The sequence below is a fragment of the Pleurodeles waltl genome, chromosome 1_1, assembly GCF_031143425.1.
Source record: "Pleurodeles waltl isolate 20211129_DDA chromosome 1_1, aPleWal1.hap1.20221129, whole genome shotgun sequence".
Lineage (NCBI taxonomy): Eukaryota > Metazoa > Chordata > Amphibia > Caudata > Salamandridae > Pleurodeles > Pleurodeles waltl.
The window spans coordinates 898,747,550-898,773,007 of NC_090436.1; the positions used below are offsets into that span (position 1 = coordinate 898,747,550).

Here is a 25,458-nt window from a genome sequence, read left to right on the forward strand (position 1 = left end):
TCTGAAGCTCTAACTTCTTGTTGTCTTTCTTCATTTGTTGTCCCTTTTCCTTAAAAAAAACTGTTTGAACGCCATCACAGTGTAATTTTCCATGTTGGCCAGCTCAAAGTCCATTATTGCAGGTATGGTAGAAGACAGTCAGGTAGCAATGACAATAGATTTGGAAAAACACAAAAAACCTACTGGATGACACTGCACAAACAAGTCCAAATGCTCACCATTGATCACCAATTTAAGAAATTAGGTTACTGGTTGAGGGGGTGAAACCCTACTCAAGAAGAAACCACAATCCTTGTCAAGTTAAAATCACAACCCACCCTTAGATTTACCTGCATTCAATTCTCTAGTAGCTTGGCACACAGCAGCCAGGCTTAACAGAGACAGTGAGTCTCCTCTTTCAGGCATGGCTACACCCCCCTTTTTGCGTGATGCCAATGTGCTTAGACTGTTTCACTAAGATCCTGCTAACCATGACCCCAGTGACTGTGCTTTCTCCTACAAATTTAGTTGCTTTGGTACTTCTTACACCCTGCAATTGGCGTATTGGGGTACCCCTGTAAGTCCCTAGTATATGGTACTTAAGTACCTAGGGCATTGCTTCACCAGGGGTCCCCCACGGGCTGTGGCATGTATTCTGCCACCCAGTGGAGGCCCTACAAACTGTGTCTGAAGTGTTGGAAGCTGGATCTGTAAATGCCATACCAAAATGAGGAATTGTGTGCACAGAGTCCAGGGGTTTACCAGAGGCTTAACTGAGGCTAAAGTAGATAATACTAATGCTCTCTTTTGTGGTAGTGTGGTTGAGCAGTTGGGCTTATCAGAGGGTAGTGCAAAACATGTGTGGTGTACACACAGTCAAGAAATGGGGCACACACTCAATGACTAACTCTAGTCCAACTGTTTTTATATAGCAAAAAATATTTAGTTACTTTATTACTAGAACAAGAAGAACTTTGTTGCAGGTAAGTACAGTTGTCAATAGGTATCAAGCATTTGCATCAAACAAATGTACTTTGTTTTTTGTAAATAAGGCAGTTTACAAGTAAGTAGCAATTTTCTATTTCAAAAGTTGATGGGGCGGGGGGAAGGAATAAGTGTTAGCACAGAAAACAGGTAAGTACATTTTTTTTTTGTAAACAAATTTTATTGCATTTCTTAACGGCAATAAGTAGGAAATTCAACACTTGTGAGTACATAGCAATAAAAAATTAAAAAACAACTTTTACATATTCATAAGACCAGTGATCTCCAACCCACTCATTCCCACTTAACTAGCATTCTATTGTCATGTTATCTACCCTACTCCCCATCCCTCAACCTCCCCAACTGTACCCTCCCCCCAGTGATGATACTAGTAGTATGCCTAGATTGTCGTTTTGTGTGTAGATGTGATATGAAGGAGTCAGCCCTCTGCTCTTAACGTGTACGTGGTTCTCCGAATAGCCTACACCTAGAATCTCACCTCTGGGTCATCTTGCACTGCAACTATTTGTTGGGACTATTGACAGTTTCAAAATGGCATCTTATCACCCTTCGCTTAGGGGGACTGGTTCAACCCGGCTTTCTTCTTTAAAGGAATCAAGTATTGCATCCCAGCATTGTGCCGCCCCCAGGGGCCTTCTACCCCTTCTCTCCTCACTATGAAGGACAGAGCTCTCACACCCAGCCCATCTAATTAGCTCTCTGGACCATTGGGACAATCTTGGTCCAATCGGCTTTTTCCAGGATATCGCTATTTCCCTCTTGGCCAACACGAAGGCCAGATCCCTGAATCTGTTGGTTATTTTGTACTTAGCCGTGCGTGGAAACCACCCTAGCAAACATTGCCCTATCGTGCAAGGGGCTTCTCTTCCCATCGCTCCAGACACCAGTCTACACACCCCTGCCCAAAATCCCTCCGCAACAGGGCAGTTCCAGAACATATGTCCAAATTCAGCCCTCTCCAACCCGCACCTCGGGCATCCCAATCCCTCCACCCCAAAGTATCTGCTGATCCGTTCAGGAGTGAGATAAGCCCTATGTAGGACATAAAAATTAATCAGCTTAAATCTGGCATTGCGAGTCATCTTAGGGAAACCACCAAGCGTACGCTCCCAATCCTCGGATATAGCTGTGCCCAGGTCTACCTCCCAGGACGATTTGAGCTGAGACAAAGGTGTGGCCATATCCTCCCGAATTCTGTTGTAAAGGTTAGAAACTGCTCTGAAGGCCCCCGAAGAGGTCACCAAATATGTACAGGTTGTTTGTGTTGCGGGCCCCCCCAGTTCCTGTTAACCAATGTTTTCTGATACTAGCCGCCACAGAGCCAAATAATAAAAAGTGTCCCCTCTGTAGATTAAATTGTGACCGCAGTGCTTCAAATGACATCAGTGTTCCCTCCCTAAACAGTGCTCCCACCGACTGTATCCCAGCTTCCACCCAGGACCGGAGGCCGCCCCAGTCTCCACGATGAGGTAAAGCCCTTAAGGACATGAGGGGCAGGTCCGGGGAGTAAGGAGCCCCTACTTTGATTTTACGCAAAAATCTCCTCCAACATCGCGCAAGGACTTTAACTCAGGGGAGTCATTCTTCCCCATACTCGGGTACTCTAGTAACAGTTCGTATAATCTAGCTTCTGGGGGAGTAAACGCCTTAACCCTCATCCCTGTTGCAGCCCTGCTGGATATCCATTGTGCCAACCATTGAAGTTGCGCTGCCAAGTAATAAGCCTCAAAATCCGGGACTGCTAGGCCACCATCTATTGAAAACCTCTGAAGTTTGGACAGAGCAACTCGCTTTCGACTGTCTCCCCAGATAAATGCTATGACCATGGTCTCCAGTTCTGTAAATATGGCCTTAGGAACCCATACCGGCAGGACTGTGAAATAGTACAGGAGACGAGGCAGTACCACCATCTTAAGGATGGCTACCCTCCCCGCCACAGATAAAGGCAAGGTTTGCCAAAAAGCCATGTTGGATCGGGTAGAACTCAGTGCGCCTCCAATATTGCTGTCGATTATATCCTGTGGGTCGTGAAAAACCTTGACCCCCAAGTATGAGAGGCATCTTGGAACCCACTGGACATTTCCCAATTCTAATGGAGGCGTTACTGTAGCATTCAAAGGAAACAAGCCGGTCTTACCCCAATTCACCCGTAGACCAGAAAGCTCACCAAACTGCGAAAGCAACTGTTGGGCCCGGGGTAGGTCTCTGTGTATATCGTCTAGGAAAATCAATAGATCGTCTGCATACAACGCTATTTGATGTCTCTTGTCCCCTGCCACTATACCAGGGCCCCCTCTCCCCCCCCGCGCCGCCGCCGCCAACGGCTCCATAGCCAGTGCAAACAACAGCGGCGATAGGGGGCATCCCTGTCTGGTACCCCGTTCAACGACATAGGGGTTGGATATGATCCGTCCCGTACGTACTCTAGCAATGGGTTTAGTATACAGCAGTCTGACCCAGGCAATGTATTCCGGTCCAAATCGAAGATGGGACAACACTGTATAAAGGAATGACCACTCCAAGCTGTCAAAGGCCTTTTCTATATCGACTGCGAGTACTCCGGGGGCTGAGCTGGACGATTTTCGATCATTCATGACTGCTATAAATCTGCGTATGTTATCCGCTGTGCTGCGCCCCGGGATGAACCCCGCCTGATCAGTATGAATTAGTGTTGTCATGTGGGGGAGCAGTCTAGTGGCCAGAACCTTACTGAGGATCTTGTAGTCCAGGTTCAGCATGGATAGAGGTCTGTATGCCCCAGCTTCCGTTGGATTTTTCCCTGTTTTAAGCAAGGGTATTATTACTGCCTCCCTCGCTGTTGCCGGTAAGATTCCCCTATCTCTGGCAGATTGATATAGAATCTCGAGTCTAGGAGCTAACTGATCTATATATGCGGCATAGAATTCGATGGGAAGACCATCTGTACCCGGAGTCTTTCCCCTTGATAGCTCACTAATGGCCTTCCGAATCTCTGGTTGTGTAATGGGGCCCTCAAGTTGTGGTGTAGCATCTGGCGGCAGTGTCTGCAACTGCAGCCCAGATACATAATTATCGATAGAGCTACCGTCTGTACAGAGAGTGCTTTTATATAATCGTTCATAAAAGGCCATCAGGTGAGAGTTAATTTGCTCCTGCCCGTAAAGGGAATTCCCATCCTCCGAGATCATTTCCAGGATGGGCGACGTCTTATGTGTTTGCGATACCACCCAAGCTAACATCCGACCTGCTTTGTCTCTCTCCTCATGTGCCCGTGTAATATAGTTTTGGTAGTCAAAACATCTAAGGCGCTCCACACAGTCAGCCACCGTTGCTCTAAGCTCTAAGATAAAAGGCTGAAGGAGCGGATTTTCAGGCCTTTTTTTCTCCATCTCCAGCAGTTCACTCTCTGCTTTTTCAGTATCCCTAAGTAAAGACCTTCGGACCGCCACAGCACCCGCAATACAGCGCCCTCGCACTACCACCTTAAAAGCGTCCCATTCAATCAATGGGTTATTTGTCGAAGCCTCATTATCTATAAAGTAATGGACAATATGCTGTCTTAGCTCTTCCTGAAAGGGTTTGTCTTCTAGGGATTCAATCTTCAGCCGCCAGGTGGGGATGCGGGAAGGGGGTGAACCCCAGCCTATCTCCAATAAAAGAGGATTATGATCGGAGATAGTGCGGGACAGGTATTCAACATTATGCACTCGAGGGGAAATGTCTGGCGAGCAGAAAAACACATCTAAACGGACATGGAGCTCGTGCCAAGGGGAGAAGAAGGAATAGTCTCTGGCCCCCGGGTGCAGCTTTCTCCAGACATCCACAAGTCCCCAACTCGCCTGCCAGGAAGAAAATAATCTTGCTACTCTCATCAACGGAGAATCGTGTAACGGGGGGTGGGAGCGATCTCTAGAAGGATCGGCCACACAATTAAAATCGCCCCCCATCACGAGGGGGAACTGCATCTAGGCGGCCAAGTGGCCCGATAAGCGAGTGAAGAACTCCCCCTGATCCCCGTTCGGGGCATAGACATTAATCAACGCCAGATCCCTTCCCTCCAATCGCCCTCGGATTGCTACAAAACGACCCTCCGGGTCTATGAGCTTGTCCAAAAGTTGGAATGGGACCCCAGCTCCGATCCATATCAAAGTACCCCTGGCAAATGCAGAATAAGAGGTATAGTATGTCTGGCCTCTCCATCTTTTCTGCAGAGCAAGCCCTTCAGACTGGGTTAAGTGTGTTTCTTGAAGCAGCGCGATCTGAATCCCCCTCCGCTTCAAATGAGAAAATACCTTATATCTTTTAGCCATTGTGTGCATACCCCGTACATTCCATGATAAAAATTTATAATTGCCTAATGACGCCATAGCTGTGTTTCAAGCCCCATCTGTGTCCAATCCTGTGTAGGGCTAGCATTTACCACTAGGAACCCTGTTCTCACTTCACACACCATCAGTAGATCAGTGATAGATACCCACCATTCATCACTCCCCCTAAACATACCCCAACAATTAACACCCCAACTCCCTCTCCCCAGGACAAAAGTTAAAACAGCTCTCATCCAAACGACTCAAAATCTTAACTAGCTTATTGTAATTGGGGTTACTCCAAGTTCTTCGAAGGAGTGGGCCATCCCTCTGATCCCCACTACCGGATTACAGGGTGTCGTAGTACTTGTGGACCCATTTTCTCGCCCATCTGGTGAGGATAACCTCCACAGCAACAGCCAGTGCTCCCTCCTCACTAAGCACCACGATGTCAGCCACTGGAAACCTTCATTACTAGGACAACTGCCACAAGAGCAGTTTGGTATGAGGGCTTTCATATGATACAGTCAGAGGTGCCCGGAGTTATGACTGGTCCCGATCCGTCGGATACCCGAGAGGACTCTGACTCATGCTCTGAATCAGATGGTTCACAGTTCGCTGCAGACTGCACTTGTGACCCGCGATCCGAGCCGTTCAATGAAGCTGCTGCCTCCATGGCTTTTCGCCTCTCCGTTTGCATCTCCCCATGCGAAGGACTGTTTACAGTACGGGCCGTTTTGCGTTTAGCCTCTCTCTTCCGCCCATGACCGGGGACTTGTCCCGGAGGACCATTCCCCTCTTGTGGAAGCTGGTCAAGCCATTGCCATACCTCTTCCGCCGTAGTGAAAAACTGTGTCCCTTCTTTGGTTACTACTCTAAGTTTTGCCGGGAACATCATGCCATATTGCAGACCTAATTGGCGCAGTTTCTGTTTTGCAGCTCTGAAGGTGGCCCTTTGTTTCTGAACTTCCCGGGAAAAGTCTGGGAAAATACGAACCTTGTGGTTGTCCATTGTACGATCCCCTTTGGTTCTACTTTGATGCAATAGGTAGTCTCTGTCTCGGTAATGGAGCAGCTTGGCTATTATAGGCCTCAGGGGGGTTCCCGGTGGGGGAGGGCGTGCCGGAACTCTATGAGCCCTTTCAATGGCAAAAAAGGGAGAAAGTCCATCGCCCGCTAAGCCCTCTCGAAGCCATTGCTCGAGGAACTCCGCCAGGCCTGTTTGAGGGACACTTTCAGGCATTCCAATCACCCGAATGTTATTGCGCCGTGACCTATTCTCGGCATCTTCTGCTCTTAGTTCTAAGGTCCTAATTCTGGACTCCAGCAGTTTTGTGGCCTTAGTAGAATCCTTGACCTCCGGGAAGAGCTCTTTAAGTTGTCTGTCTGTGGTGGACACCTTTTCAGCCAGGCGGCGGTGATCGTCTCGTAGTACTGTAAAATCCGTGGCTAATGCATCAATTTTCCCCTCCAGTGCTACCCGGAAAGCCGTTATAGCTTGCAGGACATCTTGAAGTGTGGGATCGGTATGTTCACCCCTGAGGCGTCATTTCTGTGTTCGGGCGTATCTGCCTGTGTCTCAACTGTGGGCCCCTCTTTTTGTTCTGTGTCTCTTCGGCGACCGGTTTTACCCATTTTCTGAGGTGTAGCTTCAACAACGACTGTTCAATGGTCATTAAACATTTATTCTTTCATCCCAACTCGGTGCCCTGCTCCGCCAGGGGGATCTCCAGTCCTTCATTAATAAATAGCTGTTTCCAGCACACTATGCCCGCGTGTGAGATTTATCGCCTCTTGTTACCAGCCATCCTCCTCACTCTAGACTACTGACCATTCCCGAGGGGTATTTCACTCCAGAAGGATGGGCCCCTCACTCCCTCCTCCTAGTCAGGGTGCGATCACATCAAGCCCAATTTCTTCACCGGTCATGGGGGGTACCTTCAAGTCTGACTGGCTCTCATCCTGGATTTTGGGGTCGCCTGCGCTCTTATGCTCTCAGCACCGCGCAATCGGGGGAATCTCCGCAGCACGGGGTCCTTTGTGCCGCTTCACCGTCTCGTCCGTGAGTCAGGGTGCGATCTCATCCAGCCCGATTACTTCCCTGTTCATGGGGAGAACCTTCAAGACGGAGTGGCTCTCAACTTGAATTTGGGGATCTCCTGCGCTCTTGTGCACACAGCGCCGCGTCATCAGGGGGAATAACCGCAGTACGGGGACTTTTGCGCCGCTTCTCTGTCTCGTTCGAGTTCGCCCCTTCTAACCATTAGCTTCGCCTTTCTCGCTCCAGCCCCCTTCCGGCGGACCAAGGAGTCGGGCCGCACCGGAAAAGGCCCCTCGGATCCACCGCGTCTCTCTCAAGCAGTCGTCGCCAAAGGTAGGTTGTCTCTGGAGCCCCAGGAGAGATCCCGGCGCTATCGCCCCTTATCGAGTCCCATCCGATTCAGCCTTAGGGCGCGGGACGCCGCGCTGCGAATGCCCCGCGTTCCCTATTTGGTCTCCGCCGCAATACTGGACCTCTCTGTTCGTCGCTATGAGTCCCCAAAAGTATCCCCCAGTGCACCCTTCGTTCTCTGACTCCCGGGGGGATACACTGGAAGGGAGCAAGAACCTGCCCTTACTGGGTCCTCCGCCTCCAAAAACGCCGTTCAAGTCGCGGCCGCCATCTTCTTTTTTTCTCTCCCTTCCTCGCGGCACTCCGTCGGGCGCTAATTCGGCCCCGAAATTCTCCTTTTTCCGGGGTCGGACCCCGCCAAATGAGTCTCCGGACCCCCCTGACCCTGCTGATAGTCCGTGGGGCGTGCAGGGGGTCCACCTCCTTTCAGACTGGACGGGAGTGGGGATCACTGGTAGGAGCCTCACGGAGAGGCTTCCACTGCCATCGGCGTCAGGCCACGCCCCCAGAAAACAGGTAAGTACATGACTTACAATTCCAGTCTTTAGGCTGACCCCACAAGTGCAACTCCAGCAACACAGGGCCAACTGGGTGCAGAGGTCAAAGTAGGCATTGGGTTTGTAATGGAATCCTAGGAGGACTGGGGTTGCGCAGTAAAAAGCGGATCGCAGGTACATACCCGCGGTTCCAGTACAAAGGCTGGGGGGTTCAGATCAGCACCGTGGTGACCACAGGATCACACCAAACACCCACCCTCAGCAGCACAGGGCGGCCGGGTGCAGACACAGAGCTGGGCGCCCAATGCTTTTCAATGGGGGGGACCCCGAGGGTCACAAAAGATGCTCCAGGTTAGGTCCAGGGGCTCAGTTCCTGAAAACCGAAGGATGGACAGGCAGGAGAGGCGCCCGCTGGATGTTGCTTGACTGTAGGTCAGAGTCCCCAAGGCCAGGGGGCTGCGGGTGCAGGGGTCTCCTAGGGTGTCGAGTATCTTCGTTGGATCCGGTCGCGGTCATGGAAAGCCTCTGGATTCAGGCTGCAGTCGTCATCGTGTTGGCCATGAGAAGTCATCCCGGGATGGACTCGAGGTAGGAATCGCCTGGGGACCTCCTCTGGACTGGAGGGACACTGCATTTGGGTCATGGGCCTCGTATGCAGAGGGGATAGGGCTTGCGGATCCGGGGTGGTTCCGAAGTTCTTTTGGACAGGGCCGCTGGCTTAGGGAGTTCCTGGTCCTGGGCAGGCAGTCCTCTGAGGGTTTGTAGAGGTCACTGGTCCTGCAGGATGCGTCACCTTCTTGGAGTAGGGGTCTTTGAAGCAGCGCACAGGCCAGTAGGGCTAGGGCCAAGTCAGATGTCTGCAGTCTTCACTGCTGGGGTCAGCTTAGCAGTCCTTTCTTCTTGCTGCTTCTTCTTGAGGATGCCAGGAATCTGGTGAGTGAGGTTCAGGGGAGCCCCTAAATACTAGTTTTAGGGGTGTTACAGGGGTCAGTGGGCAGTAGCCAATGGCTACAACCTACCTGGGCCCAACTCCCTTTGGGGAGGGAGGCACATTCCTAACCCTACTGGTCCCTATCCTCAAAAACAAGCTGGAGAATTCTGCAAGGAGGGGGTCACTTCAGCTCTGGACACCTTAGGGGTGGTCCCAGCTGGAGTGGTCACTTCTTGTTTTTCCTAACTTTCCTGCTGGACTTGCCTCCAAAAGTGGGGCTGGGGCCAGGGTGTAGGCATCTCCACTAGCTGAAGTGCCTGGGCACTGTAACAGGAGGCCTGAGCCTTTGAGGCACACCCTCAAGTGTTGCAGTTCCTGCAAAGTGAGGTGTGAAGCACCACCACCCAGAGCAGGCTTTGTTTCTGACCCCAGAGAGCACAAAGGCTCTCACTCGATGGGGTCAGAAACTTGTCTGTTAGTGGCAGGCTGGCACAGACTGTCCAGTCCTGCACTAAAGGGTTTGGTGCCCTCTGTGTGCATTTTACAATAAATCCAACACTGGAATCAGCGTGGGCTTATTGTGCTGAGAAGTTTGATACCACACTTCCCAGTCTTCAGTGAAACCATCATGGAGTTGTGGAGTTCATAATGACAAACTCCCAGCTCGTGTACTCAATATGGCCACACTGCACTTACAATGTCTAAGAATGGAAACTATAGGGGCATATTGCTCATGCAGCTATGCCCTCACCTGCGTTTTAGTGGACCTTGTCTTATTGCTGTAAGGCCTGCTAGAGGGGTGACTTACTTATACCACAGGCAGTGGTTTGTGAGCATGGCACCCTGAGAGGGATGCCACGTTGACTAACTTTTTTTTAACCACCAGCACACACAATCTTCAATGGCAGTGTGCATGTGTTTGGTGAAGGGTCCCGTAAAGTGGCACAATATGTGTTGTAGCCCTTAGAGTCCCTCCCTGGCCACAGAGCCCTTTGTACCAGTGGTACCTTTTACAAGGGACGTAACTGTGTGCCAGGGGTGTGCCAATTGGGGAAACAATTATACTGTTTTTGGAAAGAACACTGGTGCTGGGACCTTGTTAGCAGAATCCCAGCACACACTCAGTTAAGTTAGCATCAAACATCAGGCAAAAAGTGGGGGGTAACCATGCCAAAAGGGGCACTTTCCTTCATGAAGCCTGCCATTTGCAGCCTGCGTGAAAAGGTGCATGCACTCTTTCACTACAAGTCTCTACACCAAGTCAATATAAGTCATCCCTATGGTGGGCCCTTTAAGCTCAAAGGGCAGGCTGTAAGTCCCTGTGTGTCTGGGCACCCCTGCATGACCAGAGGTGCCCATACGAACTCCATTTCCAATTCCCTGGACTTTGTAAGTGTGGGGAAGCCATTTTAGCAATGCACTGGCCACCGGTCACTACCTGTGGTCCAGCTACATAATGGTAATTCCAAACCCGGGCATGTTTTGTATCAGACATGTCGGAATCATACCCCAATACTGATTCCAGTATTGGTTACATGATTCCCTGCACTGTGGGGGTTTCTTTGAGGATCCTCCAGTTCTGCTCCAGCCAACCTTCCAGGGTATGTGGACAGCCAGCTGCTAAAGCCCCACAGACATGGTTCTGCCCTCCTGCTGCTTGACCAGCTCGAGCAGGAGACAGCAGTACAAAGGATTTCCTGTAGGAGGGGGTGCAACGTCCTCTCCTTAGGAAATAGGTGTTACTATGCTGTGGTAGCCTCCACTCGCTACCAGATTGATATGAAGGGCACATTTGGTGTTCCTCTTGCATAATCCGATTTGCACCAGCCCAAGGACCATTGATCTGTGCTCTGGCGGGAACACACAAAGGAAAGGAGCGTGACCCCTCCCCTGTCCAGCACCACTTCCAGGGTGGTGCCCAGAGCTCCTACAGGTGGCCACTTGGTTCTGCCATCATGGAAACAAGATGTGCAGAGGCCTCTGGGAGCATCTGATTGGGTAGGCTAGGTAACTGATGTCAGAGACACCTCCTGATACGTGGTCACTCCAAAGAGTGACCAAACTCCCTTTTTGGGCTATTTAGGGACTCCATTGAGGGTGGGACCACAGATTCGTCATGCAAGATTCCACCAGGATTGCCCTGCAAAGACCTCTTCTGCTCCTGGCCACCAGAACCACTGCTGGACAACACAAGAACTGAACAAGACTGCAACGCCTGAGAAGACTTCTCCTTGCAACATTGTTTCCGAGGATCCCGTCAGCAATCTGCAACATTTCCACGGCTGTGAATCCTCTGGGGCCAGCAGGACTCTCCTTTGGAGTGAAGGAGTCACTTCCCTGCATCTGCAGGCACCTAAGACAACAACTTCCGGCTGGTGGAATCTTCTGTCCTCCGGAAATGCAAAGATTCTCCAACACAGGTGGTGGTTCTGGGGTATCCTCTGGGTCCTCCCTGATTTCTGTCCAACTTGGGAGACGGCAAGCCCTTGCCTCTGCCCCTGGGACAAAACCACTGTGCACCACAACTGTTGCAGCAACCAAGACTTGTTGACTTGTGCTCCGAGGGATCTTCAGGCTCCGAGTAGCCACGGCACCCAGCACTCTACCTCTGCACGGACAGTCTCCTCTCAGCTGCTCCAGCAACATGGGGCTCCTCTTCAGATGTGCTGACTGGGCCTCACTGCGACTTACTGTGCCTGCTGCCAGTGGGTTGCTTGTGGGGACTCTGACTGCTTCTGCTGGCTCTCCTGTCTTCTGTGGGTCAGCGCGGACTCCCCTCCAAGGGTCGAGTCCTCAGGACCTTGCTGGTCCTACACAGCTCTGCAAAATGCCCAACAGCTCCTTTTGCATTTGCTTGTTCCCCTGAACACTGACCAGTCTGCAATCCGGCGACCATCGAGGGACAGCTCGCAGGCGACTTAGGGACTACTCTGCAGCTCCTGGACTCTATAGCTAGACTTCATCCATCACCGTTGACCCGGAGCCTAAGCAACAGAAGGGTGGGTATTGGCTGCTGCCTCACCTGGATACTCCTGCGTGAACTGGACTCTGTAGTCATCTTTTGCAGGTCCTCTTCATCCTGAATCGGTCCCTGGGTTCTATTGGTCCCGTCCTATTTCTGCATTTTCCAACCGCGACATCCCCACGTTAGCCTATGGGAAAACAGAGTAACTAACCTCTCTGAACCTGGGTGCTGGGGATCTTCTAGATACTTACCTAGTGGGGTTGCACTCTCTCTCAGTGCTTGTCTAACCATTCCATACACTCTGGTGGGGCTCCTGTTCACATCCAATTTTTTTAGTATATTGTTTGCCCCCCCCTACAGGGCCCTTGCTAATTTATGTTTTTTCTAATTACTTGCCTGGTATTTTTTGTGTGTTCCTACTTCCAGAGGGAAGCATGCCAATGGTAGTCTAGACTAGTGTGCCTATAATAAAGAAGCTTGATTTTTGCAACAATATTTTGTTCCTTTCATGTGTTATAAGTGACTGCGTGACTAATGTGGTATTACAAGTGCTTCACATGCCTTCTCAAGAAGACTTGGCTGCTCACCACATTTACCATAGAGAGCCCTGGCTGTCTAGACACTGTAACACTTACTAATAGGGGTTTGCTTGGATCCAGTATAAGGTGTAACACCACAGGTGTCCACCACACACTGGGACAGCTTCTTATTTATGTATTCAGCACTTCAAACAGTAATAATGTGAAAACACAACACAAGAAGAATCCCACACCAATGTAGAAAAATAAGGGAAAATTGGTGAGGTCTGCTACACAAGAGTACCTTAAATCCTGGTTGTGGAGTGATGTGAAGTCAATGCATTGAGTTACACCAGCTGACATAAAAAACCTTTGATGTGGAGCTTGTTATGTGAGGTCCTGAGACACGGTGCATCGCGCAGCAAAGTCAGTGACTGTCGATGGGAGCTTGTGATGTGAGGTCCTGCATCGCCGTTGAGAAAGCTGCTGGGGGTTGCGAAGACTTGAGTCGAGATGTGAGCTCAGCTGGATATTGCATTGAGATGTGTCAGGCTAGGTCGAACTAGCAGAGGAGCCCAGGCAATGTGCAGTCCTGGGTCAAAATCTGCTGGGCGCTGGGCCGGTTGTTGCGTTGAGATGTGTCATGCTAGATCAAGCTTGCGGAGCTCTCAAGAACATGTTTAGTCCTGCATCATAGATGGAGGGAACTGAGAAGCCTGATGTCTCAATGTGGCCTAAGTACAGGAGGCCAGCAGACTGACAGATGGGACGCTGTGGGTCCGGTGGAATGCAACATGGCCACTGTGGAAGGATTCACTGCTGAGCGCCTCTGCGCTATAAATGGCCGCAGTGATGTCACGGATGGGACGCAGTCACCAACCAATAGGGAGGAGTTGGGTGCAGAGAAGAGACAGGGGACGGAGCAGCACGAGGGAGATGAACGCAGAATGAAGAATGACTCACGTGGAGAGGAGCTGGACCATAGAGCGAACAGCAAGGGGCAGGAGAAGAGCAACGCGACACAGGAGCGCAGTATGGCTTCCCACCCAAACAGTCGCAGGGGGACGCTGAGGGCTCTGATGCCACGACCCTGGAGGGTTATGGCTCAAACCAAGAACTGGGTGCAGGAGGTGAGGGGGTCAGGGAGGGGGGTTTAGAAGAGTTGGGAGGGACGCTGACATCGCATGGGGCACGAGTGAGAGAAGAGCACTTAATTCTGCACTGTGAAGCACTTTTGTAAACACGTTTTTGCATATTCACCTGAGCACGGGGACACCCCCCCCTTCAAAATATTTTGAAAAGGGGTTTCTGACTGATACCTGCCCTATTATTTCTCGAGGGCCACAGCATTCCCATTCCTTGGCCACTAAAGGGACCAGTCATGAAGGAACCACCTGTTAAAAAAAACAGCAGCTGACCCACCAGGTGAAAACCAGTGACACAGGACTAATCCATCTTAGCCTAAAATTCCACCAGATATCTTATCACAAAGGAGAAATCGGCAAACGCATAATAAATTGCTGCATTCAGTACTTTTTTGACAACACAGCATGGGGAAGGAAGGGTACAGAGAAAGAGATCCCCTAGGAGAAGGCTTCCCCAGCATTACAGTGGTGTTAGAAGTTGGATCAAAAAAGTGTCTACCACAATGACAGCAGAGACACCTCGAGGCTTATTATGGAGAAGCAAACCCAGGAAGCCCAGAAGGGAAGGAAGGCCTTCCAAACAGCTCTGAAAGAACTTGCCGCCTGGTTAACAACAAATCAAAGAGTCCAAGACACAGTGATCTTGAGGTTAACGGATGCCTTATCAAGCGCCCAGGTGCATACCAATGTTTCAGGTTTGGTCAAAGTTCCAAGAGGGGAAGACCCAGATTATTTTTTGTGAACTTTGAGTGAACAGCCAGTACTGTTACCTGGCAACAAAAATGGCAGGGCCAAGATATAACTCCATTATTATCTGAGGAAATACAAGCTGCGTATCAGGCAGCAAATCTGGATGAACTACTGCACATGGGGATTTCAAACAGGGCATCCTGGAGCGGATGGGCTGTGATCCTGAATATTACCAGGGAAAATTTTGCAAGGAAAAGTGGGGCACAGGGGATAATCCTAGGACTTTATATTATCTAATCAAGGACCTGGAAAACAGGTGGTTGCAGCCCAATGCGTTCACCATGGATACAATTACAGATAAAGTTCACCTGGAGCAATATCTGGAGGCCCTGCCACCCCCCTCCCTCCACACTTGGTCCTGGGTGAAACATCATTCCAACCTAACTGCAGGAATAGCAATGGATTTACCCTGTGAATTTCATCGGTCTCCTGAGTTCAGACTACCGTTCCAGCGTAGCCTTGGGGGAATAGCAAAGGGACACAGTAAAGCAGGAAGAGCTCCTGTCCAGCAATAGGGGTTAGTTCCTCAAAAACAGTGTGAGATCCACAGTGGGTGGGGCTGGTATGGCCTATGGATCCCGATGCTTCCATTGTGCAGAGTGAGGACATATCGCTCAGCACTGTTCCCAAAAGACCAATGTAGGCAAGCCCACAGAGATCGGTTTTAACCAAGGTTGAGTTCTGGTCACAGACGAAAGGCCACAAAAATATAGGAGAAGGATATACCTAAATAGTAAACCCATAGACGGCCTGTTGGATACAGGGTGCCACTATACGGTAGTAAGCACTGAACTGGTTCCTCCCTCTCAGATCAGGCCAGGGGTGTATGTCCAAGCAAAATGTGTACATGGGGACAAAAAACCCTACCCTGTAGCAGAAGTAATACTGGAGGTAGAAGGAAACCCACAAATAAAGAAGTGGGGGTTGTACCACCAGTGCCTGAGAGGGCTTGAGTCAAGATTTACCCCACTTTGATCAGTATCTGTCCGTTCCAACCCATTGCCCCAGTGCAATAAAATAGTTAAAGGAGGCCCCTTTTCTATGAGGGGGTTCTAGAGCCTTCCTTGATTCCCCAGCCACAGAACATCAAGAGAGAAAAGACGGAGAAGGGGAAACAATGTTATGCAAGACCAAACTCTGAGTGTTTGTGTGCGTTCCTCTTCAGAAGAACAGCAGACTCCCCCTCTGAGCCTTCGGTCTGCCCAAAGAGATGAAGGATAGCTAATACCTGCCTGGGAACAAGCCACAGATAGGAGACCTGACCATGTAGGCGTCTGTTTCTTTGTGGAAATGGACTATTGTATAGCTGCACTAAAATCGGGGAGAGGGAGGTAGAGCAATTACTGGTACCCCAAGCTTTTTGCACACAAGTACTGCATCTTCCCCATAGTCAGGGTGAGGTTACTGGCAAGAACACACTCTGAAATATCTACTGGATCCATTCTACTGGCCAGGGCATAAAAGGATGTGGCCACATTTTGTTCCTTTTGTCCACGCTGTCAAATGGTGAATCCTCAGTGAGTTGCCAAAGCTCCTCTTCGGCCTGCACCTATTATTGAGGTTCCTTTCCGGAGGGTGGGGATGGATCTAGTAAGTCCCCTTCGGCCCGAGGCCACCTAGACCTACTGGTTTTGGTAGACTAAGACATGATACCTGGAAGCAATCCCCCTAACAAGTAAGACCACACAATCAGTGGCCCAGGCAATGGTGTTCTTTTCTCAGGTGGGGTTTCCGAATGAACTACTCACAGATAAAGGAACCCCTTTCATGTCACGCCTTTTGCACCAGATATGTGACACCTTAGGAATTCATCAAATCACACAGCTGTTTATCACCCTGTAGGAAAGCACCCTTTTTGACATGGTTAGCCCCCATGTTTTGCATGGTTTCTGATGTGGATTTGACTGTTACTGCACTGGGTCCCTGCTAATCAGGTCCCCAGTGCCAGATCTCTTTTCCCAAAACTGCACAGGTGTTTTGCACAATTGTCAAACTCTTTTGCTACCACTGTAAGTCCCTAGTAAATGGTATCCTTAGTACCTAGGGGCTGGGGTACTAAGGAAGGCCTATGAGGGCTGCAGCACCAGTTGTACCACCCCCAGAGACCCCTCACCAAACACACACAAGTGCTGCAGTTGCAGAGTGTGTGGGTTGGTGCAGGCTAAATTGAAAACATGACCTGTCACACAACCCTGTCTGCCAGGTCCCCTATCACTGCATGTGCCAGGTGAAGTTCACCCCTAAGACTGGTTGCATCAAGGCACCTGTGAGGGCATATATGCACGAGCAGAAATGCCCCTGCTATGTCTCTGTCGATTCTGAGACATGGTAAGTGCACAGCGAAGCCATTTTAAATGCATGTGCTGGACACTGGTCATTATGAGTTCCCCAGCTACATGAAGACTTCTCTTGAATCCTGGGATGTTTGGTCTAAAATATCTCAGAAAAATAAACCCTCACTATTCCCAGTGATGGATTTATTAAAAACTGCACACAAAGGGCAGCTTAGAGATGCCCCCTGAAAACCTACCAGCTACTACTGTGCTGACTGATTGGTCGTGACCAGTTCGGCCACCACAGTCCTGTTTCTTGCCCCCAAAGGTGAGGGCCTGTGACAAAGGCCTGCTCTGGGCAGAGGTGTGATCTCTCCAAGGCAGGACAGACAGTCCAGGACGGAGAGCATCAAAGGCCTTGCCACCTTTGTAATGTGACGCAGGTCTCTCCAAATGGTGGAGCACACCAACCTCCCTGTCCTGCCCTATCTTTTGGGGGCAACACCTGCAAGAAAATTAGTTAAATTATCAGTGCCCACTTTATGCCAGTCCCACCCGTAAGATAGACAAGCTGAAGTAGAAACTACTTTTTTAAATTCCTCCATCTTGTTAGGAAGGAATTCGGACAGTAGAGTTAGGGTAATGCCCACTTCCCAGCAGAAGTGGTCATAAGAAGGGTGTAGTCACAATAAAGGTGGTCAGCCCATTGGCTACCTCCTGGTATTCCATTGTAACGCCCCTAAATTGAGTATTTAGGTGGCATCCCTGAACCCTTGAACTTAGATTTCAACAACCTAAGAAGACCTGGACAAAGAAGAGTTGCACCCGCAGATGAGGACATGAAGAAGCAGCTGACCTGGAACCAGCCCTTCAAGCCTGCCTGCTGACCAGCTTAAGAAGCCAGCTTGCCAGACTTCAATAAAGAATCAAGCCTCCTGTAGACTTTCCCTGCAACAAGGAACTCCAAGGAAAGGCCTCTGCAGCTGCTGGAACCCCGGAAACCCAAAACCAGAAGTGACCACTGCACCCCAAATCCACGACCCGGGGTGAAGCAAACCGACAGAGCCAACGTGGGTCCCCAGTTGCCCAGAGACCAAGTCCAGTGTGGCCTCACCCATCTTGGAGTCTACAGAAACGCCAGCAGCATCTACATGCAGGCCCCCTCTCACCACAGGGTTATGGAGAGAGAAAATTCAACATCTCTAGCAACCACTGTACCTGTGACCCCTAATCACAGCTGAGAGGGGTCATCAGTGCCAACAATGTCCCCCGGCTCCTAAGAGCCCTAAGAGCTTGAGTCCGGACATGAAAACCCGACTTATAAAGACACCACTCCATCCGTTACCCCTGGGACAGGAAGAGGTGCAACCACACCCCTGATCACCCCAAGTCTACAGTTAAAGGGGCAACAGAATGAATAGCTAACCACTCTGTTGGATCAATTTCCTGGCCTTTTGGCTGGCAGTCCCGGCCGTACCAACCTGATCACCCATGATATTGTTACTGAGGGTACCCGTTGGTATGGTTGAAACCTTAACACATTGCAGAGGCACGGCGACAGGCAATCAACGGGGGATACAGACTATGTTAGATGCAGACATCATTGAGATCTCCCAGAGTGAGTGGTGTTCCCCAATGACTTTGATACCAAAAGGAGATGGTAGTTTAAGATTCTCTATAGACTTCCAACAGGTGAACGCTATCTCCCGCTTTGATACATACCCCATGTTCCGGTGGACGAGTTAGGTGGGGCTCCAGTAATGTCAATCATAGACCTTAGTAAGGGATACTGGCAGATACCTCTGACTCCACAAGCCAGACAGAAAATTGCTTTTGCTACTCTGACGGGTCTGTACCACCTTAAGGTTTTACCTTTTGGCTTACATGGCACCCCAGCAACATTCCAATGGTTGATGGACCAATTACTGAAAATCCACAATGCATACACTGGGGCTATCTTGATGATATTGTGGTGTACAGCCCTGATTGGGGACTCACCTGATACATTTGGAACAAGTCCTCCAGACACTCCTCACGCAGGTCTTACCCTCAATCCTAGAAAGACAATGTTTGCCACCAATCAACTACACTACTTGGGCTACTCCATCCATGTGGGATTAATACGACCACAAGTCAATAAGCTAGAAGCCATTCATTAGATCCCCAGAGCTACAACAAAAAAAGGAAATACGGTCTTTCTTGGGACTCTTCGGTTATTATCACCAATTTGCTCTCTAGTTTTCAGAGATCGCTAGCCCGCTGACAGACCTCCTGACCAACAAACTCACACAAACGGCTTCAGTGGACCACAAACCAGAAGTGGGCTTTTGTTTGCCCTAAAGACTCGCTCTGTGGTTTCCCCCATCTTATTCTGCCCCTGTTTTAAAAAGCATTTTGTGCTCCTGACAGATGCTTCCAGGCGGGGTTTGTGGGCGGTGCTGTCCCAACCTCATCAAAGGGGTGACTTAAGACCTGCACTATATCTCAGTCACAAACTGTTTCCAAGAGGACTGCACTATGCTACTGTGGAGAAGGAGTGCCTTGCCAGTCAGGTGCTTCAGGATGGGGTTTGGGGGTGGTGATGTCTCAACCTGATTAAAGAGGTGACCTAAGACCTGTACTATATCTCAGTCGCACACTGTTTCTGAGAGAACTACATTTTGCTACTGTGGAGAAGGAGTGCCTTGCCATTAAATGGGCTGTTGAGGCACTCCAGTATTATCTCGTAGGGCGTACCTTTTACCTCTTGATTGATTATGTTCCGCTCACCTGATTGTCACAAAACAAGGTCACTGTAGGAGGCTGGCCTGGTTTATAGTGGATACCTATGGTACTTACACCTTATAACAGGTCCGGTTATCTCTTATTAGTGAAATGTAAGCAGTGTCTGGAAGCCAGGCTCTCTAGAGGTAGCTGTATCTGAGCAGCCAAGGCTTATCTAGGAGACATGCAAAGCTCATGTAATACCACTGTAGTCACACAGTACTCACACACATGAAAGAAAACACACAGAGTTCCAAAAATAAAGGTACTTCATTGTGGTGACACAAATGCCAAAACTACCATAGAGACTATACTTCCTTAGGAAGTAAGTGCTACCCAAATTATACACACTAGTATGCAAAATCAGGTGTAAAAACAGTTAGAAAACAGTGCAAATAGTGAAAATCACAATAGTTAGCAATGGGCCTAGGGGGAACACAAACCATATACTAAGAAAGTGGAATGTGAATGTTGGTTTCCCACCTAGGCAAGTGTAGAAGGTCGCTGGCAGTACTAGAAAACACCAAAGGTAAGTACTACAACCCACCCCAAAGTGCAGGAAAGTAGGAGTAAAGTACAGTAGCTTTCCCAGAACACACAGAAACACGAGAAAGAAGATTATGCAAGAACCAGAAGAGGCTGCAAGACACCCACAGTGGATTCCTGGACCTGAAGACCTGTGGAAGAAGGAGGCCAAGTCCAAGAAGCACAGAAGAGTCCAGGGAGAACAGGAGCCCCTGCTAACCCGGATGAAGGTGCAAAATAGGAACCACCGGTGAAGAACAACAGTCAGTACTGCACCCAAGAAGACAGATTTGGGCTCCTGGTTAGTGCAGATGACGTCCCACGCCAGATGGAGGATTACAGTCTGGTTTGCGTCGCTGGAGTCCGCCAACAACCTTAGCACACGCAAAGTTCATGGTTAGCAGAAAATGGCGTTGCCTGGGACCAGGAGGGACCTGGTGGACTCTACCCAGAAGGGGGACCCAGAGGGGTCTCTCAGCAACTCAGAGAGCCCTCAGAAGACCAGGCAGCCTACACAGGAGTCCCACAGCACAGGGACAAAGAAGGTGCAAAAGGAGGCCCACACAGCACTATGACAAAGGCTCCCACACTGCCGGAGAACCACTCTGGAAGATGTGCGTCAGAGGATAGAGTGCTGGGGCCGGAGCTGTACGGTGCACAAAGAATTTCGTGGAAGGATGCCAACAAGCCCTGGCCACTGCAAAACATGCAGTGCACAAGGGTACTGTCTTGCTTGGGGAGGCAAGCTCTTACTTTCACCAAAGTTGGACAGTAGGACATCAGGACTGTCGGGACCACTTCAGTCCACCACCCGTGATGTAGGATCCACACAGCTCGTCAGGAGAGGGGATCCACGCAGCCGGCCGTCGTATCAGTAGATGCCTGCTGAAGCAGGGGAGTGACTCCTTCACCCCAAGGGAGATTCCTTAGCTTTTCTGGTGCAGGCTGAAGATAGGCTGTCCTATGAGGATGCACAACAAGGAAACAGTTGCAGTTGCTGGCAGGAGCTGATTATACAATGTTGCAGAAGTCGTCCTTGCTTCTTTGTTGCAGTTTGTAGAGTTCCTGGAGGGTCCAGATGCAGTTTCTTCAGAGAGAAGGTGAAGTGGAGGATGCAGAGGATTCCTGCTGGAGTCTTGCAATCTGAATTTGAAGAACCACCCAAAGGAGAGGGCTCGGACGTCACCTGCTGGCACTGGTCACTCAGATGCTCCCAGAGTTCCCTGCCAACTTGGAATCCGAGATGGCACAACCCAGGGACCCACTGGAGGAGCTCTGAGCACCAACCCTGGGGTGGTGATGGACAAGGGAGTGGTCACTCTGCTTTCCTTTGTCCAGTTTCATGCCAGAGCAGGGACTGGGGATCCCTAAACTGGTGTAGACTGGATTATGCGAGGGGGGCACCAAATATGCCCTTCAAAGCATTTACAGTGGCTTGGGGGGCTACCCCCTCCAAAGCCTGTAACACCTACTTCCAAAGGGAGAGGGTGTAACACCCCTCTCCTAAAGGAAATCTTTTGTTCTGCCTTCCTGGGCTTGAGAAGCTCAAGCAACAGGAGGGCAGACACCTGTCTGAGAGGTGGCAGCACCTGTGGCTGCCTGGAAAACCTCTAAGGAGCCCCCAGAGTACATGTAATCATACAACCAATGCTTGCAAAAGCCATGGGGTATGATTCCAACATGTTGGATACCAAACATGCCTATGTTCGGAGTTACCATTATGTAGCTGGACATAGGTAGTGGCCTATGTCCAGTACACGCATAAAATGGCATCCCCGAACTAAGTCTGGGAAAATTGTCCTGGAGGTCATGGGGGCACCTCTGCTAGTGCAGGGGTACCCTCACACACAGGTACTCTGCACCCTGCCATCAGGGCTGGAGGGTCTGCTATCAGGGTGACTTAGTGACCTGGTGCACTGTAAATGGCAGTGAAAGGGAGCATGCACCTTTTCACGTAGCCTGCAATGGCAGTCTTGCAGAAGCCTTTGCATGGGCTCCCTATGGGTTGAAAAAGATATGCTGCAGCCCATAGGGATCACCTGGAACCCCAATGCCCTAGGTACCATATATTAGGGACTTATAAGGGATCACCAGTATGCCAATTGTGGGTGAAATACTGAGTTACCAGTATGCAACAACAGATGAGATAGCGGATGGGGGAAGTGTGGAAGAGACAAACACCGGATGGAGACCAACACGTGTGGAGAGCAGTTGGACATGGAGCGAACAGGAAGGGAGCAGGAGAAGAGCAATGTGACACAGGACCACAGTACAGCTTCCCACCCAAACAGTTCCAGGAGGCAGGACAACGCTGAGGACCCAGGCACCATTACCATGGAAGGTCAAGGCTCAAGGCAAGTACCAGGAAGATAGGGGGTGTTTGCAGGTGGTGGGCGGGGCAATAACATGTGAACACCTATTCTGTGCTGTGATGCACGTCACTAAATACTTTTTTGCACATTTCCCTGAGCATGGTGACTCCTCCTCCCTTCACAATATTTTAGAAAGGAGTTTGTGACTGATCCCTTTTATTTCTCGAAGGCCACGGCATTCCTGTTCCTGCAACACTAACGAGACAGCTGACCAATCCTGTGGGAACCCCCTGGGAGAAAAACGGCGGCCGACAAACAAGGAGAAAAACAGGGACACAGGACCAGTCCACCTCAGCCTAAACTTCATCCAGATATCTTGTCATAAAGGAGAAATAGACAAACGCATAATAAATCGCTGTTTTCCTACTCACAGCCTCACTACTTTTCTGACAACACAGCGTGGGGGAAGGAAGGGTACAGAGAACGAGATCCCCCTAGGACAATGCTTTGCCATCCTTACACTGACCCATGGAAATCTTAGAGTCCTGGGACACACAGGCAGGCTGGTATTAGCAGGGCAGCTCACAGCAGAAGAGTACTGGTGCAGCAACAGCAGTCCTTGGGCATAAGAGCAATTCTTGGGCACCAAAGCAGGGCAGAGTTCACAGCTGGGCAGTCCTTCTTCCTGGCAGAGTCCACAAGTCCAGAAGTTATCTCAAGAGTTGGTGTCTGAGGACCAATAATAATACCTAGTGCTTTCTTTAAAGTGGGAGAAGCTTCTACCAAATTATTTTTGAAGTGCTCAGGCTTCCTGCCTAACCTGTTGTGGCTCCAAAGTGACTACAGGGGGTATGCATCCTTTGTCTGAAGAGAGGACACAGCCTATTCAAGTGTAAATGGGGCTGTGTCCAGCTCTGCACTCACATCCTGTCAATGATGGCCCATTCAGGCACACCTAAGCTCTCTATTGTGGGTGGCAATGATGGCCCATTCAGGCACACCTAAGCTCTCTATTGTGGGTGGCTGTCTGAGGAATACACAAAGACCAACTGCAACTAGTCATGTGACCCTAGAAACAGGCTGCAGGCACCTAATGGATAAGGAAGGAAAAAGACAAGTTTTGAAAACTGCCATTTTCAAAACTGTAATTTAAAATTTGACTTTACCATAAAATTTCAATATAACGATAAATATACCAAACATGAACTGATGACCTGTTCCCATTTGTAAGTTATCACCTATTAAATGTAAAAAGTTATGCCAATATTATCCTATAGCAAAAATAGGTCTTGCAGTAGTGAAAAAAAATATTAGAAGGGAAACTTTACCTGAGAGTCCCAGTAACAGAAAAATAATACATTTAAACGTCATGATCACAAAAGCTACAAAGACCACATCTGATACAAAAATAACCAACAAAATAAAGGTGCATTGTGTCACATGGCTTTAGAGTGCCAGCGCACATAAATGTATTCCAGCATATTCAGAATATGCACCAAGTAGCTTGGGTGAGAGGACATGGCATAAACATTACTCTTCAATACGTCATAAGCACTATCTGGCACAACTGAAGTGTTAAATTGCCATCCAGCCAGACAGACCAGATTCCTCAAGTTGAAATATTATAAACCGTATTAATGAAGTCACAGTGGCACCTGCTTTTCGTGTAGAATGGGCTGCATTGCCTTCACCCACAGAATATCACACATTAAGCAAACTAATGATCAATCAAATGAAATAATGACCAGGACTGACTTGTGTCGGAGTATAGAAATCAATGTTTAGAATGCGCTAATTTTGAAATGTTCGTTGAAATTGTTGTCTTACCTTGTTATTCCAATGAAAGACACCTCTTGCTTTGTAAGGTTATTGACTAATGAAATACCAACGTCCTGTAGAGCGATTATCACTTCTTGCTCTGCCAACTCAGCTTTTTGGCTTTCGCATGTCATTTTAAATACACTCTTATCTTCCGTAAAAAGAACAATACGTTGCAAGCCTTCAAAGAAGGAAACCAGATAGACAGTCTTCCCATCCAAAAGAAGTTCCATAACCACATCCTGAAAAAACGATGAAAATCATCTGTAGCTGACATACTATTTAAGAACATACACCCATGAAACTAATCCTTAATGGTACTCAACACATATGGCTCAATTCTTATAAAAATACTGTAATCCTCAAACAAGATTGTGAATACTCAAACAGGTTTGTCTGTGGGTGTTCCTAAATTCCCAGTCTTTCAGGACATTCATGCCATGGAACATCCTCCTCCCAACTTTGGGATTAGACTGGCTCTCACAAAAATCAAAGCGTGATCAAATGCTTTTATGAGTATAAGGCCTCAGATTGTGACTTGCAAAAGTGAGTATTGACCAGGGGTAGACCTTATAATGTTGATGTACACACACAAGCCACTGTGCAAATAGGGTCTCTATAGGTTTTTTAATTTGATTTTAGCTTGTAGTGAGGACTGTCAGGGGGATTAGCACCAAAAAGCAACCTTTTTGAGTAATATCCATGATAAAAGTTACTTTCATTCAAAAGTAAATGGAGGATGCTCAATGTGCTCCTAAATATATGCATGGACTAATTGGGTAGCACTAACAGACAATAAACTGGATGTGTCCTTAACCTAAGTCAAATCACTATATATTTTGTAGAATATTGCAGTGTGTTTCCTGCACATTACACATTTTAAAGACACTTTACAAATTACAACTGTGGTTAGTATTAACAGAAATTGTCTGAATGAATATTCCATTGTTATTTAAAACTTTCATCTTTTAAACTATGCCCAGATGTTAGAATAGAGGTAGGAGAGTACGTGTGTTTCCCTGATCTCCTAATAATAATGAGCAAGTAACAGTCTCTGGTGAATACTCTCTATCCACACATTCTTCAGCTATTGAATATCACCAGGGTGCCAGACTGGAACTAGAAACTTTACATCAGCTTCAGGTGCTGTGATATGGCACAACGCCGCAGTTATAGTCCATACCCAGATATAATACAGGCTCTTCTGGACCACCTTGCATGTACTGTGATGTGAAAAAGCAGAGAACAGCTGGCAAACAACAGACTGTTCTCTGGTTCAAACAACCTAGATGCTCAGTA

The 25,458-nt window shown here is 49.0% G+C and overlaps 1 protein-coding gene across 2 annotated transcripts in view; it reads right to left on the reverse strand.

Moving 5' to 3' along the window:
• VPS13A (vacuolar protein sorting 13 homolog A) overlaps positions 1–25,458 on the reverse strand; it is a 1,844,906-nt gene that overhangs the window by 738,626 nt on the left and 1,080,822 nt on the right. For both annotated transcript variants that reach the window (XM_069230089.1, XM_069230094.1), the window contains exon 54: positions 24,169–24,401. In XM_069230089.1, coding sequence (XP_069086190.1) covers positions 24,169–24,401 — 233 coding nt within the window. The remainder of the gene's footprint in view (positions 1–24,168; positions 24,402–25,458) is intronic.